Here is a 19,703-nt window from a genome sequence, read left to right on the forward strand (position 1 = left end):
AGATCGGTTATTTTCACTAGGCTACTTCTTAAACATTTTGTTTTCTAATTCATGGAATTTCTGTGATTTTTCTTTGAATTCTCCATGAAATTACTGAAAAAAATATTTGAATTTAGTTTTTAATTCATGGAAACAAGCTTTTTTGGGAATATTTATTGCAAATATTAAACGAAAACAAAACAAAACAAAGGGACATATATTAGTGACCTACAAATGAGTCCCGACCCACTGTTTGGGAAACAATGTTTTTTTTAGAACATTACAAATAAACAGTATTTTAGTTATTGATCATAAATACCACATAAATACCACAATGCCTTGCGGTGTGGTGAGATTTGCATGCGGCGGAACGGAAGCCAGCATGGCTGAATGTAAACAATCTGCTACCCTGACAGCTAACGCTAGCTGCGCTTGGTAACATCTCCTTACGGCACGGCACTGTCTTCTTAAACCACTGCTTTAAACACGTCTAGCGGACAAAAAGGTAACGTTTTACTAGTTGAAATAACGACCAATTACACACTAGCTTTGTGGACTGTAAATATATGAGTAGTTGTCATGGCTTGATTCGGATTAACCATAGCTAACTTAAGTTAGCCAGACAGGGATACACAGGTCATAGCTAGCTATAGCTAGCTCTGGGGTTTCTTTTTGGACAGTGATGTTATCCAGTATTTCCCCCAAGTCAGGGGTCTTCAACCTTTTCAGGCCAAGGACCCCTTAGTTGAGAGAGAGATGAAGCAGGGGGACCCCCATAGCTAGGACCCCCACAACCTGTTCATAGTTCATAGATAGATAGTTTCATTGTTTGACAGCACAATCATCAGTGTTTTTTGGATTCATGTCAGTTAGTGTTTTCCGATATTGAACGACTTTGAACTGTCAATACTTAATAAACTTGACCTTTCACTGTACTTAGTCTGCTCTTTTTCCCCTCTACACCAAAGCTCTTCGGCGTTGTGAGCTTGTAGATCTGCTATTTTTGGCTAAAGTTCTCAGAATATGGACGCTAGGGTTCAAGTGGTTAAAAAAAAGTTTCTATCACACAAAGCTTTGGAGGACCCCCTGTAGTAACTCTGAGGACCCCCTAGGGGTCTGTGAACATTATTGCGGTAAAAGGTAAGAATACTGCTGCTGGTGGCCGGCGCAATGTCGGCTGTCAGACAATATTATTACTGCTCTAGCAGTGATTCTGAACCATTATAATGTTAAGAACCCGCATTATATGCTACAGATCCGGACCCCATTTAATGGCATTTCTATCCCTGGGACCCTAATTTATGTTGTACAATCATGTTAATTGGTTCCATTTGTAGGGCTTTTAAGCCGTGACATCATTTTGTAGGCAGAGGAGAACTCTGCCCCTAGAGCATTTTCTGTCCCTCGCTATTTCAACAGATCCGAGACAAAAATGACGACTAAAGTATAATTCTAACACTTTCCTTTCAACAACAAAGAGAAGAAAAATGTGTAAATAGTAAAAATAGTAAAAAGATTCACGGAAACTGGGGGCAGAAATTCTCCTCTGCCTACAAAATGATGTCATACTTAACAGCCCTTGACCCATAAGGGACAGGGTCCATTTGGTTCCTAACTATCAATCATTTAGCTGGAGACCCCCTGGAACTCCCTCAAGGACCCCTGGGGGTCTTCGGACTCCACTTTGAGAACCACTGTTATACAGTTACACAGAGATACCTTTATTATCCCAAGAGAGAACACAGAGATGCTATGACAGACAATTGCAGTCTTTTTTTCTTATTCTTTTTTTTTTTTAAACAATATTTTTTGAGGATTTTTTTTCTGGCTTTATTGATAGGGGACAGTGAAGATAGACAGGAAACAGGGAGAGAGAGAGATGAGAGATTTGAACTGCACAAAGCCAATATGTGGTATGCGCCTGGACCACTAGGCCAGCGGTCGCCCCCAATATGCCGTCGTCTTAACTTTCACGTTGCTGAATATTTTCATATTTACCCGGCTTCACTTAGCGTTGCGTTGATGTAGTGAGAAGAACTTGGTGCTATACTAGCATTACTGAGGGAACTGTCTTTGAATCCACAGGAGAACCCCCGGTGAATGGATCTGCAAAGAAGACATTGTTCTACATGGGCCTGAACAGTCACTGATAGCAGATTTACATGCCAGCTGCCCCTGCAACCATGCACCACTATCCACACGGGACTCTTACGGCTGTCTTCTAAAAACCTGGTACACATTCAAAGTAAAGGGCAGAAGGTTCCCAGTGTTATCACATCAAATTTCACGAGTCAAGTCAAGAAGAACAATGCAGAAGAAGTCATGTCACTGGGAATCCCCGGTCTTACGAGGATATGGTTGATGACGTGACGAAAGCTCACTTGTATTGTCTGAGGTCTCTCGTACAGATCGACAACAACACAGTATTATTCAGCTTCATAGTTCAGTTGGCCGATTGATCTTTTAGTTTCTTGCACATTATTATCTAATAATTTGAGTTTCTACGTCTTTCACAATATTCCGGGCTCTCTGAATCAACTTTCACTGTAAAAGGCATTTTTGTGGCCGAGACCATAGGCCTACATCAGCGGTGGTGCAGCAGCAATGAGTGCAGAGGACCTCCAGCATGTGGGCTACCTAGCGAACCAACTGATGGGCATGGACACCTTCATCCACAGGATAGACTCTGCCGAAGTCATCTACCAGCCTAGGAGGAAGCGGGCCAAGCTCATAGGGAAGTACCTGATGGGCGACCTGCTGGGCGAGGGATCCTACGGCAAAGTTAAAGAGATGCTGGACTCGGAAACGCTCTGCCGGAGAGCCGTGAAGATCCTCAAGAAAAAGAAGCTCAGGCGGATCCCCAACGGAGAGGCCAATGTCAAAAAGTATGTACGGTAGCCGTACTTTTGTTGCATACCAAGCTATGAGTTGTTGTTTTTCATGGAGTCTCCTTAAAAAGTTGCTAACCTATAATTGTTGTATCTGATCTGTTTCTGTTCTTGTTTTGTTTTATGTTGTTTTTTTATTGTATATCTTTAAAAAAGTGTCAATAAACATATTATTTTAAAAAAGAATCGCTATCCTGTTAGGCTAGACATAACACTTTTGTGTCCTATTTTCCAGGGAGATCCAACTGCTACAGAGGTTGCGGCACAAAAATGTGATTCAACTGGTGGATGTTTTGTACAACGAGGAGAAACAGAAGATATATCCTTTTAATAGCGGATACAGAGACTGTATTAGTCAGTTATCTGTAGCTTTAACTGCCAGTGATGCACACAAAAGATCTTGCGGAAACAAGTCTTGTACATATTGCAGTAATATGAGCTTTAGTTGTAGTTCATGGAAATGACCAGGGGAGGGTAGTGTCTACCTATAACCGGAAAGGGAAAGCTCAACATAATGGGCTTGTTGCAAATCTCCTCACTTCATGAAACTCATTAGCCTTTATGAGCAGGCCCTAAATCCGACTTTGAGCTGGCCAGCTTGCTCAGCTGCTTTACCGCATACTATTTTAGATGCTTGTATCCGTCTGTCATAAGTTCAACACCCCACCACGACAATCAGCAGCTGACATTTCAGAGCCGTTGATTATGAAGTGCTCAAATAGTCATAACTCATAAGGTAGTTATGATGATGACCTTTAGCCTACATGTGCTGTTGTTGCTGAGTCAGTCCTGTCTGACATATTCAAACAGATTATCTTGGTAATTTAGTGTCTCTGTCATGGACGTTGTACTGTGTGATCTCTATAGTGTGATTCACAGCTCATTTTCTTGTCCTCTTGTCAACATAGTAAGTACAGTACCAGTACTCTTTCTATGATAGTCTCTATCCGTGTTATTTAGATTAAGCAGTAAAAACATTATGCATTGTGAGCTGATCAGTCAGTCAACTGGAACGTAGTAAAGGAAATGCAGTCTTGTAGCCTCCGTGCAAAAAGTTATTTATCACAACTCAACATTTCAATCTGACGGCGATCTTCAGGGCATTAGGAAAGTCTCCAGTGACTTTCACAAAAGAGTGTTTGTTCAGTCTATAGTAGCTCTGTTCAAAAGTGGTTTTACTCACAACATCAGTGAAAGCCACACATAGAATTGAATGAATCTACTAGCTACTAGCAGAATATCAAGGAGACATTTCTGTCATTCTCTCTCTATATCTGTCTTTTTTTCGCTCTCTCCAACTCCCTCCTAATTTCTTCCCTGTACCCACCCACAATCTTGTCTGACAGTGGTGTTACGTGTGTCAGCCAACTAAACTGGCCTCAGCAGTGGTAATTGCCCCCTTGTCTGCCCCAGCCTGGCTGAAGCCAGCTGCATCATCTATCCACTCAATTTATTTTCCAGCGTTACTGATTGAACCGGCAATGAGGGCAGCAGAAGTGACGTAGGCCGTCCATCGCAGCCCCTCCATAACAACTTTCCTTCTCCTTCAGACCCCTCCTCCCGTGGGTGTTTCATGTCGATCATGTGCCCCTCCGGCCCTTAATTAATGGGGCTGTTTAATGTAGCCGCACGTTGCTACTCTTACAGTGCCCTCTCTCTCCCTGCTTCTCCCTCTCTCTTTCTCTCTCGCCCTTACTCCCTTGTTCCTTGCTCTTTACCGTTCTTTCTCGCCTCACACTTTCTCTCCATCTGCAGCTGGCTATCCATCCTCCCCCGCTCTCTCTCTCTCTCTCGCCCTCCTCTTCGCTCCCTCCCTCTCCACCGTGAGAGATGGGCACTGACAAAGTCGTGACTAAGGGACTCCCTCTGTGTCATAGTGACTGTCATTATTCCTGCCTGTGTGTGTGTGTGTGTGTACCAGTGTGCCTCTCTCCATACCTCCCCAGTGGTAGGAAATAATAGCCTCATGCTCCCACATTCTAACAGGGCTGATGCGTCTCTCACTCGACTCTTCCATTTTCTCCAATCTTCAGACAGATGTAAAATCTGAATGTACAGAAAAATCTCAGAAAATTAGAATATTTTGTAAAAGTGAATATTCTTGAAACGACGTTCATATATTTCATGAAACGTTCATATATTCTAGATACATTGCACATTCAGTGAATTATTCCAAACCTTTTTTTTTGTTAAAATTTTGAGTTAACCTTCTGAAGTCAGAGTTGCTCGAAGTCCTGTGGTTTCCGAAGTCAGTTATCATTTGGGGTGCTATGACATTTTGCTTTTTTTTTTTTTTACAAAATATTCGAATTTTCTGAGATTGATCTGTATAATAATATACACAATATCTATTCAGGTGACGTGTGCAGGTTTATTTTCAAGATGCCTGTTCAATCAATGCTGTTTGTAGAGTTTTATTGATCAGACTTCTTTGGTCAGCCATGTATATTGACTAGCCTCGGAAACCCAGCCTTTTATTTTGGCGATCGGAAAGAAAATTACCAGCAAAGCAGGCATTGGGATTCAGTGTCATGTGTACATTTAGTGTCTTCTGAAGTAAATATATTTTTGTAATGCTTCTAGGAGATCTTTTAAAACAATGATTGTGATGTGGAACAGAGCGACACAAATAATGTGCTTATTGTATCTTAATGGCTTCTTAATTGCTCATTTTCTTAACTGTGTTACGTATATGGTGATGGAGTATTGTGTCTGTGGGATGCAGGAAATGCTTGATAGTGTCCCTGAGAAAAGGTTTCCAATTTATCAAGCTCATGGGTAATTCTTTTATATATATTTGCATATCAATACTTGCTAATACCACAGTAACATCCTTCTAATATCTGTTGAGTTGAAATCAGCTGGTATTATAGTATTCCTGTCTTTTCTGTTTTGTGTTTAGTTATTTCTGCCAGTTGCTGGACGGTTTGGAGTATCTGCATGGCCAGGGCATCGTTCACAAAGACATCAAACCGGGGAATCTGCTGATTGCCACCGATGGGGCTCTCAAGATCTCTGACCTGGGTGTTGCAGAGGTCAGTCATGTTTAGAGCCAGACCACCATTTATATTGGCATTTGAATAGCTCTTTTGTTATTATTAGGGTTAATAAGCATGATCAGACAAAAGACTGCACGTGAATCCATCAAACCGTTCGGGAGATATAAGCTACAGTAACTGGTTAGCTAAGCTTTGTTTATGCTATGGACGCGAGACAGGATCAGGTAAGAGAGAAATTGGTGTTTTCCTGCCAAATCTAACCTTTATATCCGGTTTGAACTGCTTCCGGGTCAAAACAAGATGTGCTACTTTTTGAGCGGATAAACACCAGCGTAATGTTATTATTTTAAATGAAATGAAAAAGAAATCTGTCAGATCTCGTCAATCATAGTGAATGAGTTAATGTTGTGAGTACTACCCCATGTTCCCCTCCAGGCACTGGAGCCATTTGCTGAAGATGACACGTGTAGGACAAGCCAGGGCTCTCCGGCCTTCCAGCCCCCAGAGATTGCCAACGGCTTGGACTCTTTCTCGGGGTTCAAGGTTGACATCTGGTCGGCTGGTGTCACACTGTAAGGCCATATATTCGAAAGCTTTGTGGGCACTGGCATACTGAATAATAGATGAGTCCTAATGACCCAGTGTTGTAGACATCGCTAATGTCATTCATTTTCTCCTAAATGAAAGGTTAGAACCTTTCATTTCACTGTAACATTGGCCAGCGATGTTCTCCAGTCGAATTGTATCCACGATGATTTGTTGTAGGTTGACTATATCCTGCTTTCTCTTTTAGATACAACATCACAACAAGTTTGTACCCATTCGAAGGCGATAACATTTACAAGCTCTTTGAGAACATTGGGAAAGGGGAGTGCAGCATCCCGGAGGAGTGCAACCCTCTCCTATCAAGCCTGCTCCAAGGTGAGAGGACCCTGGTGCAGTCCCACTTCACCACATTAATCCTGGCGGCCCTATTTCCGGCATGGCATTATAGGCCTTCTAAAAAATAGCCGTGGTCTATTTAGGGCTGTCACGATATGACATTTTACATGACGATTAATTGTCACTCAAATAATTGGCGATTAACGATTTAATTGTGTTTTTGTCGTTGATAATTACATTTCTGTTTGGCTTTTAGGCTTTGAAGTTGTACATGGTAGATATGCCACATAACCTAAATATACAAAGAAATTACTGACATATTTGACAACTTACTACTTAAAAAATAACTTTGATAGTGGAAATAGCCGATCTACAAGTTCACAACGCGTCGCGATGCGACGCGTTGTGAGCTTGTAGATCTGCTATTTCCACTATTTTTGACATGTACACGATTATGACGATTATGAAAAATAATCACGATTATGTCAAATAATCACGATTAGACGATTATGTAATAATTGTGACAGCCCTAGGTCTATTAGCTCATACTTTGACCTATGAAAATAGCCATCATCTACAAGCTTATACAACTTGGATCGGCTATTTTTGCCACATGACTCAGCAGTACAATGATGATTTTACAAAATGTAAAAGATATTTCAGAACATAATTTACACTCTAATTTACTCTCTCTACTGAATAGCAATCGAAACTGAAAGCTGTTGCATTTAGTGGTAATGGAAAATCAAAGTACAGTCATTTGCCAAAATGGGAGGAAGGGAAATGCGGTTTACAGTTAACAGTGGTGTAAACTTTACACGTTTTGAGCTTACAGATCGTCTATTTTCACTATACTGTAGCTTGTGTCCCGAGGAGACATCAAATTTCTCTTTTGGGTCTCTAGCTAAGAAAATTAGGGAACCACTGGTTTACACAACATGTCTGTTAGCTTGTCCTTTACATCACACCAATATTGACAATGGCTTACTTTTGACTGTTCCAGGAATGCTGGAGTTTGACCCTGCGAAGAGGTTCTCAATACAACACATCAGACAGCATAAGTAAGTCATCATGTTCCAGTTTTGTCGGTGTCGCCTCTGCTGCAACTTATTGCTTTAAGTTCAGATGCTGGTTCAACTTATCTCCACACGTGCTGAGGAGAGAGAGAGAGAGATAGAGGGAGAGAGTGCTCCAAAAATGAAGTGCAAATTAAATTTCAGATGAAATTGGACTCACTACAGCACGATAAGTGACGGTCACACCGTGTGCGAGGCACACAATTAGCGTAATGTGTTTGAGGAAACAAGCTTTCCTTGTGTGCTACATTTTGCATGGAGCCTCGTCTCGTATTGATGCCACCGGTTACACACTTCTATTCAGAAACACCTCTATTCAGAAGGTTGACTTCCATTATTCTAAATAGAGGTGTCACCTAACCCTAACCTAAACCCTAATCCTACCTCAGTGGGGGTATTTCTGAATTGGGGTGTTTCCGAATAGAGGGCTGCCCCCACGCCACCATACCATCTGTAGATGGTATAATTGGCATTATTTTTCAGTTTTTTTGCTTACCTATTTTGCCATTACTTTCTGTTTCAGGGAAAGGAACATTTTCAGTTTTGCATATATCAGACATGAATGTGTGAAATTGTCTCTCCTGCAGATGACGTGCCTCTCTCTGTCTCTAGCACTCTCTCTGTCTGTCTGTCTTTGAGCTAGCCCTTTAAAGACTACACAAGCACCAATGCTCCTGCCAGTGCTGGCTACAGTTACCATGGCAACAAATGACTGAAGCGTATCTATGTTCTGGTGTTGTAAAAAAAGGAAATAGAGAGAGCGGGAGGAGGGAATGTCGTGACTCTGTTCCACACTACGGAACAGCTTTATAATCATATGTCATTTTGATTCACTGTTTTGAGTGTGAAATTGACTCTATTCGAAATGATGCAAACAGGCGGGCTGCATGCACTGAGTGTACACACACTCAGTGACTCAGGTTGTTATTGGTCGCTGGCAATTCCTAGCATTGTTAATGTGCCGCCTCTTGCTTTCCCCTCTTTTGCACTGAAGATTTACCAGACCCCTCCCAACACTCACGGACGCACATCAATTCATGAGCCTTCTTTTGCCTACCTCTCTCGAGTGTACTTGGCAGTGCTTATCGACTCATCAACTATGAATCATTCCAGAATCAAACCTGTCTCTCTGTCATATGTGGCAGCTTTCTATTTACATGATACCTCAGCCAGAATAAGCAACAGTGGGGGAGGAAATTGCGTGTGGAAAAAAAAGAGACTGTTGCTGCATAAATATTTAAACAAGCAAAAGGGCAGATGGGTCTTGAGGATTAATTACCTTGCTGAGTGTAAATATGAACATTAAGGTTGACTAACATTGGTTAGGGGCACCATGTTGGAGGGGGTGCAGTTTTAACCCATTTAGGCCTAGAATTATTGAAGGATTCAAAAGACGCTTATAGAATCGGGTCAAAATTCGAATTTTCACGATTTTTCAAAAATAGCAGATCTACAAGCTCGCAGCGCGGCACTCGGTGCCGCGCTGTGAGCTTGTATATCTGCTATTTTTCAATAGTTAAAGCATAAAATAATGATATACAATATAGTGTACCCGTTCTGAATGGGTTAATGTGATCTGTGTCATTTTTGGTTGGCCAACCAATGAACAGATTGACGCCATTCCAAGAAATGGCAATCATTTTCTATGCTCTGCTGTCATCATTTATTCTATTGGGGTTCTGTAATTCATCCTTTTAGTGATGTAAATTGTTCATTATTTGTATGCAACTAACTGTGGTGGAGGTAGCAGAGCGAAGACCGTTACACTGTACCATCCTGAGTGCTAATTTAACTCGTGAGAGTGTTACAAATGTAGCCAAATGGACTCTTGCACCCATACGGGTGCATTTGCTTACCTTTTTTTTTAAATTGTGTAAATTAACACTCAGGATTCCATCATCGAAGGGATTGCTTTCCGTTTCAGGTAAAGGGCATTTTTAGTTTTTCACGTACAAGACTTGAATGTTAAAATGGAATATAAAAACCTGTACCATCGAAGAGAAAGGCAGAAGTATACAATTATACATTGTGAGAACAGTACAATGCAAACCCACATTGGTCAATTCTTACGTACGCATACTGTACTTACACCTCCCACTCATCAGAGTCATCACACACTCCACTCCACACGTCGTCCACACTTGTGCCCACGGATACACACAAACTACTTCACATAATCAGGTTATACAAAACCTTACACACACACCACACACAGCTACATACATTGTTAACAAACTGTGTCATGACTACCTACTTCATGCCCCTGTGGCTCGCCCCTACCGTCACTGACGAGTTATGAAACAAAAGGCCAAGGTCTCCTCATCCCTCCATCTCTAAACATTACTCACATCTCTCACACAGAGAATGCAGTAGGCTACACAAAGCAGACTCGGAGAATTGACAATTTCTAGCAATTGGAAGGCCATGTGACGCAACTCTTTTTTTGTCTTTGAAATAGCCCTCATCTTAACAGAATAAAAGCCACCCACTGCTGTGGTGGAAATTACATCCAGCTTTTTTGTGCGTGTGTAATGTCCAAGGTCGATCTATTTTTCTTCAGAATACCCGTCCTGCTTGTAGTGTAGGCCATGAGCCATTGATAGACTTGATGAAAGCTTTTTTTCAGCTACACTATCCTATTTATTTCTTACCACTGTTAAACAGCTCTTGTATAACTATTGAAATTATCATACTTTAACTGTGGCATTGATGTGTCTATTTCCCAAGGCCCAATACAGTACCTCAGCATTTATGAACAATCAGGCTCCACCATTTGCTGTAATTCAAAATAATTTCAGTTATTTTCCTTTAATAATAAAAAACATGTTTAGGAACCTACCTTTGAACAACCTTTTTTTGTAAATAAATGCCCTGCTTTGTTATACAAGAGCGTCACGCAAAAGTAGTGAAAATAGCCCATCAACAAGCGCTTACATGTTGCATCTTAGGCTTAACACATTTTAGACATTGAATGTCGAAATGATTAAGTGTGTCTGTGTGTTTTATAAATATTGAACCAATGAAAGGTATACATTAAAAGCATTTTACTCTATTTTAATGAATAAAATATATATTTTGGGGGCTTTTCTGCCTTTATTTATAGTGGGAAGTAGAGATTGACAGCAAACGGGGAGAGATAGATAGATAGATGGGGAGAGACATGCAGCATGTATCGTTGGGAACGGGACACTAACCATCGATGCACTGTCAGACTTTAGCCCATTCAGACCTGAGGTTGATTCTAAAAACGCCTTCTAAAACCTAACCTAAGTTTTCTGAAAACCTTCAAATTTGTATTAAAAAAATGTTAATTAGAGACAGAGGTGGCATCTGGTATGAAAGGTAAAACAACTCTTCTTTTCTTTGGCAAATGTTCCACCCCAGGATAATGGATTTTGATTATCGTGATAATTTCGTAAATCGCCATTTCTTTTGTCACAATAATCGTGATATGACATGTCATATCCTCCCATCCCTAAATGCAATATATGCATTTTTCTATTGAGACATTTAGATCATGTCCAAGGTCATGTCTCACTTATCGGCGGCTCTGGCCTGATGGTCAAGATTCAATTTATCCCTTGAGTAAGCAGGCAGGCTCTATTGGCTCAATGGTAAAAATGTATCAAATTACAAAAAGTTGTCTCATGACACTTTACATCAATGATGTAATGTAATATTATACAAATATGACTACACTACACTACATAAATTAAACTGATCACAGACAACACTTAGATGTCCCATGATTCTCATTGCAATTTATAGAGCCTTATCACCTTGCTGCCTTTCTTGTCTTCTAACACGTTCTCATGGGTCTGACACATCTTGAGAGTAAAAATTGAAAATTGAAAGATTATATCGAAAATAACTATTAAAATGAAAAAAGTACACAGTATTCACTGTATTATAAATGTGCTAATGTGAAGTGTTCTCGTAACTCCATACCTTCATTTACTGGCCTGCAACTATCGATTACAAATCGAGGCGAAGAAATTATAATTGATGATAATCTGCTAAAGGCTGCAGCGTACTCCAACCAAACATGAACTTTGTTCAGCTAGAGCAGTGTTTCTCAAACTTTAACATTTCAATGTCTCCCCTTAACTCTGACAGTGTACAAATGGAACCAAATGAACCCCCTAACGGGTTCATTTGGTTCCATTTGTACACTATCAGAGTTACAGACTTGTATGGGTCCATTTAGACCCCCATAAAGGAACCCACAGAGTCCCTGGAATCCACTTTGAGAACCACTGAGCTACAGTATGTAAATAAGAACAAAAGAACATAAGAACGTCGGCAGTGGCTTTTGGAATTTAGTTCATTACAGTTTTTAGATATCGTTTTTATGATATACAGTACCGTATTTTCCGGACTATAAGGCGCACTTAAAAGCCTTTAATTTTCTCAAAAAACGACAGTGCGCCTTTTAGTCCAGTGCGCCTTATATATGGATCATTCATTGACATTGACATTCCCTTTAGCACAGCTCACAGCGTTATGCATCTGTTGGATGCATAACGCAACGCTAGCGTCTATTATGTGCGCCTTATAGTCCGGTGCGCCTTATATATGAAAACAGTTCGAAAATAGACCATTCATTGACAGTGCGCCTTATAGTCCGGTGCACCTTATAGTCCGGAAAATACAGTATGTTAAAAGATTTTAACTGAAAAATCCACTCCACACCAGCTATGGCAGGTTTTTGCAATGAAACAATACCTATTTGCCTGCGGGTGTAACTGTTGGGGGATTATGCCTGTCAATCATTGCCTCCGCTCCGCCCCCCACCCATCAGGGGGAGGAGGGGAAGGGCTGGGAGGAGAGGCGACCGCGTATTTCCCGGTGAACCTGTGCGCAAAGGTGGGGGCCGATGGGCAAGGAGGGTTGCGAGCTTATGAGAAACAACTAAAATAAGACCTTAAAACCTGGCGAAAACAGTTGCGTGCATTAGCGGAAGATGACGATAAATAAAATCATTAAATGGAAAACATTAAATTAACTTCTGAAAAGCCTACACAGTCTTAAAGGAAAATTCCAGAATAAAACATATTAATCCTTAATCAGCCTTTTATCACGTCTGTACATACCTGGTATGATGGATTTTTATCATAGTCCTTCCATTTTTTACTTCTCCTGGACTCCTCAGATCTCTCTCCCACAGCCAAAACGGCGGTCAAAAGCGCTAATTTTCACCGCTGCAAAGTTACTTTTTTCTTCATAAATCTGCTATTTATAGTTCATTGAGAGCCAGTAATCCACTGTTTTATCACGGGTTGAGGGAAATGGCCGTTGTTGACATGATCCCAATAGTACTCACAGAAGAAGAATGAAGTCTCGCGTCTCGCGTGATTACCGCGTTTCCTTTAGCTTTTTCTTTAGCGCAAAAGAAAGCTTTCTCCTGGAGTTATTACAGCCAGTATGTACACAACAAGGCATCGTGGTATATATATAAAAAATAAGAAAGCAGAAGAATATAATCTAGTTCGTCTATTGATCGCTAGAATCTAGTAATATGACTGAGAAGGATTCATAACAAAGCATTTTAACGGACTTCCTGTAGTCATAAGGTAATTCTATTACCTTTATTTATTTTATTTTTTCCTCAATACATTTCTTCGATTTTATTTATTATTTATTTATGGAATTACTTATAAAATAACTTTGACGTGTATTATTATTTGTAAACAATGTAGGCTACAATATAATCACAAAATAATCGTATTTTCCTCAAGACATTCTGCAATGCCTCACCAAATAAACGTTAGGTAAAAAGTACCTCATGAAAGACACGTTTCTGTGGTCATGAAGTAATTTTTACCTAAAGTTTATTTGGTGAGGCATTGCAGAATGTCTTGAGGAAAATACGATTATTTTGTGATTATATTGTAGCCTACATTGTTTACAAATAATAATACACGTCAAAGTTATTTTATAAGTAATTCCATAAATAAATAATAAATAAAATCGAAGAAATGTATTGAGGAAAAAATAAAATAAATAAAGGTAATAGAATTACCTTATGACTACAGGAAGTCTGTTAAAATGCTTTGTTATGAATCCTTCTCAGTCATATTACTAGATTCTAGTGATCAATAGACTAACTAGATTATATTCTTCTGCTTTCTTATTTTTTATATATATACCACGATGCCTTGTTGTGTACATACTGGCTGTAATAACTCCAGGAGAAAGCTTTCTTTTGCGCTAAAGAAAAAGCTAAAGGAAACGCGGTAATCACGCGAGACGCGAGACTTCATTCTTCTTCTGTGAGTACTATTGGGATCATGTCAACAACGGCCATTTCCCTCAACCCGCGATAAAACAGTGGATTACTGGCTCTCAATGAACTATAAATAGCAGATTTATGAAGAAAAAAGTAACTTTGCAGCGGTGAAAATTAGCGCTTTGGGAGAACCACAATTGACCGCCGTTTTGGCTGTGGGAGAGAGATCTGAGGAGTCCAGGAGAAGTAAAAAATGGAAGGACTATGATAAAAATCCATCATACCAGGTATGTACAGATGTGATAAAAGGCTGATTAAGGATTAATATGTTTTATTCTGGAATTTTCCTTTAAAACATGGCAAAAACAGTTGCGTGCATTAGCGCAAGATTAGACGAGGATAAAGGAAATCATTAAATGGAAAACATTAAATTAACTTCTGAAAAGGCTTCTAAGCCTACACTATAGCCTACTAAAAACTAGTGTACCGCGATCTTGCCACATGTGAATAATTGTGGTTGTAAACAATAACACAGACAATATAAATCCTTAGTCTAGTTGTGGGAAGAAAAGGATATCATCATGGCCCCAAATAACTTTTAAATAACTTGCAATTGGCGACGAGTCTCTTACTAAATCGGCAAGAGTGCCTCTCATTCTCAATACATAAAGGCTAAGCTATATAACCTCTCCATCATCAGCAATAGTCAGTGGTGCGTGTTCCCCACACTCCCAAGCCCCCACCGTTGCGCTTAGGTTCACCGGGAAATACTCGGTCGCGGAGGAGAGAGGGGGCAAGATTAATTGTATGTGACATCAAAGTCCAGGGGCTAATCATAACACTTTTCTGAGCCTAATTATTCCGAAAAAAAACACTGAATGATTGAAAGTTCTTTTTTTGTGTGTGTAATTGAGGTCTGGAAACAACACAAAACAATTTCATGAGACCTTTAACTGTTCTGCTGCCCTTGACGACGCTCACCGTCAGTGAAAGGGTTAATACCATGGCGCCGTTGACGGCGAGGACTGTCAATCTTACTGTATATACAGTAAAGATATTATTACTTACTGTACGTCGCTCCGGTCCCGCCCGCATCGGTAATGTCCGCGATTTGTTTACAACGCACGTCGGGCGTGCACGCGAAGTTAACGTCCTCCATAGTAAATCCATTGAGAGGCCCATAAAGAGACTTCATTTTCTCCAAAAGGGACATTCTTATACAAAGGATGGTCTCCACTCTCCATACTTGTACACAAAAGCTGGGCGCAGCCATGTTCTCTTCTGGGCTCACACTGTCATGTGACTAGATGACGTAATCGTTGCCGTCAAGTGATAATCCAAAAAAACAAAAACAACCCCCTTCCGGCCCTTCAAAATAATAGCGGCGGCCTATGGAGGAAACGGCGTGGCACCGAGGCACCAAGCAAACCTTCAGATTAAGAGGCAGTAGTTGTGTTAAACTGATTGGCTGTTGCAGCCCTATTCATTGAAGTGCCTGCATCACTTGTCTTTCAGCTGGGTGAGGAAGAGGCACCCAGCCACGGAGCCTCCCGTGCCCCTGCCCCCCAGCGCTGACCGCAGGGACCCCTGGCGCAGCATGACGGTGGTCCCCTACCTGGAACACCTGCACGGCTATGGGGAAATGGACGAAGAGGAGGATGACGAAGATGAGCTTTTCTATGGGGACAATGACGTCATGTACTCGCATGGCTTCACTCCCACAGGTTAGTGTGACGAGCAAAGCCAAGAGGACATCATTTCAAAAGATATCGATGTTCTATCTGGACACTTATCATTTACATTCTTACCTTGTGATGGAAATGATTTGTAGTTTTTAGCCCCGCTTGCAGCGGCACTATGGCAATGTCAGTTGGCCAATCAGTCAGTCCGTTCGTCCACCAGTTTGATCCTAAAAAAATCACTTGCTATTTTGAGTTAATTTCATATTATGTTTCATATAAAACTCGTCCGTGGCCTGTACTACGCCTCCCTTTAAATGAAAACACTATGACCTCTGCTTTGTCTCAATAAAATAGTAGAATATTTATGAAAATATTTTTCAATGCCTTAGCTCATTTACTGTTAAAGATTAAATATGACGAGAATGTTTCCAAAGCCCTCACCGCCAATGACGCTAGATGGTGCTCATCGGCTAACCTATGCGTCACCATTTGTTTTCGCCACGCGCTGAACCACGTGACTGCAAAAGAAATCAGATGATTCAGTCCCCATGGTCTGTTTTAGAATTGGATTGGATTATCGCGTCCGTGCATCTTTTGTTGACCATCCGTGGGTGGATCGTGGCGACGAATAATATTCTATGATTTTTCAAAAGGTTTGTGGAAAAACTGCTCCCATGGTCAGTTATTTTGCTTGTTTGCTTGTTTCTGCTACTGATAGACGCAAGGACAAGTGAATCTCAACAAAGAATACAAATGTAAGTTAAATAACCTGGCAGTGTTCATTAGCCTGTTAGAATAATACAGTTTGGTCAAAGAGTTGAACGCTAAGCTGAACACTAAAGAAGATTATGATACACAAACTTGAATATCTTCTTTTTTTTTTATTATAATTTTTATCCCACGATCTTTGTAACATATTTTCACCCAGTGCCAATTGCATATTTAATCCTGGGCTCTGCTCTCCCTCTGCCGCGCCTGGGGAGACAACGGACAAACCTCATGCTTCCTTCAATGCATGGGTAGTCCAAGTTGTTTCTTTTCACCTGACAGGGGGGATGGACGTAGCACGTGGAAGGAACACGTTATTCCAACCAGTTCCGTTCCCCTCCATCAGGCGCCCCGGCTGGCCAGGGGGAGGCATTATTGAGACCAGGATTACTGCATGTTTTTGTGAGGGTATCAACCCCTAGGAGACACAAACTTGAATATCTGAACGGAAAATATACACACAGTATGGATGGATGGAGCACTTTGGACAAAGTAAACCAGTTTATAAGAAAATATGTGGGATGTGTCAGATATTGTGTCAAATAGGATTTATATATATATTCTTTTTTTATGAATGTTGTCTAGACACATTTGTTGCCATACGGTAAACAATATCTTTCATCGGAAGAGTGCTAATTAAGTCTCGCTCCATTCCCATCCCCTCCTCGTTTCAAAACTATTTTCTCAGTTTTTCACTGTCACTCATACTGCCTCTCACCCTCCCACAATACTTTTATTTTTTTGCACTTAACTTCTAGATCCTTCTCCTCCCTCCCTTCCACTCTCTTCATAACTTCAGTAATCTTAGAGACAGACACTTTGTCCTTGTTGCCAACTAAGGGAGGTACTCTTTTGGGGAAAATCACTGATTTCTCTGGTGTGACTGTCCATTTTGTCCCGACAGGCCTGGCCAGTAGAAGGGCTAATGGCAGACTAGGTGATCGTCTGGTCTACTCTAATGGCCTATGGCTGTTTAGCAGAGCTTTCTGCACATGACTGTGTTTTTCTGTCTCTGGGGTCTGCTTAGTACAGTTGTTTTCTGTATGGTCTGACCTAGCTGTTGGCTAAACAACAGACAGTGTTTCTGTCCAGACTCCAGAGTGTCCCTGATGAGCGAGGCATGCACTCTATGGGCTCCAGAAGGCTACATTTGTCTGAAAGGGACCACAGAGTAGTGACCAGTAAGCCAGTCAAGGCCAGATTAGTGTCCGTGTAGGTCTTCTAGGAAGAAGGTCTGATAGGGTTCACATGATGTTAATGTTGTCTCCTCCAGTTCATTCATTGACCACACGGCAATAACATTGTTGAATGGCTGACCACACAGCTATGGTCACATAGCTTAGCTTACGCAAGGTATTGTTTTATGTCCTGAAACAACACAGGTGCAAGCAGGGTCTTTTATTCAATCGTCAGGATTTGAATTAATTTCACCAAACATGTCCGTTGTCTTTGCTGCTTTAAACTGGTAGCACACTTCAAAATAATGTCTTTTTGCTTGCTGAAACCGAACAAGATTTCTGTGGCAAAAATACTCGATGCGGTTCCGCTTTGAGTTTTGTACTGCTGGATTTTGCCAACCTGAACATGGATATCTGATCTTAGTTTTCATCACACTTCTGTGCGCTTTACATATTTGTCTCGGAGATGTCTCCATTTCTGGCGGCAGACCGGTATGTGTTTGTTCATTTTCTCTGCAATGACGTCCATTTTCTCTGCAATGACGTCCTTTCTTTCTTATTACCTCGGCAAACTTTGTTTTCGGCAAGATGTGTGCTGCAGCCTCTAGGCTGGCTGCCCAGTGCATAAAAATGGATGGACTTATCAGTAGTATCTTTGAATGCTGGTTTCCTTCTACCTCCATCATTTTATATTCCCTTTGATTGAAATGAGTCCACACTCGGTAGACAGACACAGACATTTCTTCCAGTTTTTGCTTTAAAAATTCAGTAATTTATTGTTGCACTATACCAACTGTATTGGGGCTAGATTCAGTTAAGGGTCCACTTCAAAGTTTTAAAACACTGGAAATCTTGAGTGCCGGAAGTCCTACAATGAGCACTCATGACCTTTTCTTGTTTTATTATGAAATCTCTCTTCCAGTCGATCGACACTGGACGTCCTCTGCAATTCTTATGATAGTCATTTTTTTCCCATCTTCGTCTCATAATTGCGATGACGACTTGGTGAGTCAGAGGAGGTGACATTAGGACAGTCTGCAATGCAACAGGCCCTCGGAAACCACTTGCAATCAGCCTCCTATCATTGACTCGCCATTCAACTTGAGGAAATGGTCCCTTTGTTCTGCCTTATTATTACACATCTGTCCTGCAGGCCAGATCTGTCCTTTTGCGGTCGCTGGGGAAATGATGTCTATTTATTTATGAGGTTTACTGTGTTAGTCTTTCAATAGGAACGTGTATTTGTTTTCTACTGTAGAATTTAATGAGCTGGCCTTGATTGTGACTGTGTCCACAGAATTATTGAATGCTTTAACTATTGAAAAATAGCAGATATACAAGCTCACAGCGCGGCACCGAGTGCCGCGCTGCGAGCTTGTAGATCTGCTATTTTTGAAAAAGTCGTGAAAATGTGTGCAAATCTTTGAATATATGTATTTTCAAAGCGAACGTTTGTAACTCAAATTTTGCTTCTGGGTGGCCAAATACATATCATTTTGGGGGTCCTTCACATGAAAATGTTTGAGAACCACTGACATAGTAGTCTCTCAAGAACGGACTAACTGACCTTTTCTTTGACGACGTTTAGCCAGATTGCTGACATAGAAACATAGGTTTTTCAAAAAATCTTAGAAGGATTCAAAAAACACTTATAGAATCTGGTCAAAATTCAAATTTTTCACGATTTTTCAAAAATAGCAGATCTACAAGCTCGCCGCGCTGTGAGCTTGTATATCTGCTATTTTTCAATAGTTAAATCATAAAATAATGATACACAAACTGTGTACCCGTTCTAAATGGGTTAAATCAGGAAAACATGAGGAGCATCACTCTTCTTTCCTGTTTGTTGATTTCCCCGCCCCCCACAGTATGCCAGGCATCATTTTCCTTTGCCAATTCATTCTAGGTTAAGCATACTGGACCGGAATTCTCCGTATGTGTGGAAGGAAATTAGATTCCACCCCCTTCCATCCAAAGTGAAGGCAACCTATTTTTCCACGTAATTCCATTCAGCTGTGTTTA

At 40.8% G+C, this 19,703-nt stretch overlaps 1 protein-coding gene across 2 annotated transcripts in view; it reads left to right on the forward strand.

Annotated features, from left to right (window-relative positions):
• The first annotated feature begins 373 nt into the window (after positions 1-373).
• The window catches only part of LOC308288800 (serine/threonine-protein kinase STK11-like), a 33,300-nt gene continuing 13,970 nt past the window's right edge, over positions 374-19,703 (forward strand). For both annotated transcript variants that reach the window (XM_080730276.1, XM_080730277.1), the window contains exons 1-9: positions 374-484; positions 2,065-2,864; positions 3,103-3,186; positions 5,556-5,645; positions 5,770-5,902; positions 6,302-6,438; positions 6,660-6,787; positions 7,752-7,809; positions 15,569-15,777. In XM_080730276.1, coding sequence (XP_080586402.1) covers positions 2,584-2,864; positions 3,103-3,186; positions 5,556-5,645; positions 5,770-5,902; positions 6,302-6,438; positions 6,660-6,787; positions 7,752-7,809; positions 15,569-15,777 — 1,120 coding nt within the window. In that variant the 5' untranslated portion in view covers positions 374-484; positions 2,065-2,583. The remainder of the gene's footprint in view (positions 485-2,064; positions 2,865-3,102; positions 3,187-5,555; positions 5,646-5,769; positions 5,903-6,301; positions 6,439-6,659; positions 6,788-7,751; positions 7,810-15,568; positions 15,778-19,703) is intronic.

The sequence above is a fragment of the Nannobrachium achirus genome (assembly GCF_963921795.1).
Source record: "Nannobrachium achirus genome assembly, chromosome: 1".
In the NCBI taxonomy this organism is placed as follows: Eukaryota; Metazoa; Chordata; class Actinopteri; order Myctophiformes; family Myctophidae; genus Nannobrachium; species Nannobrachium achirus.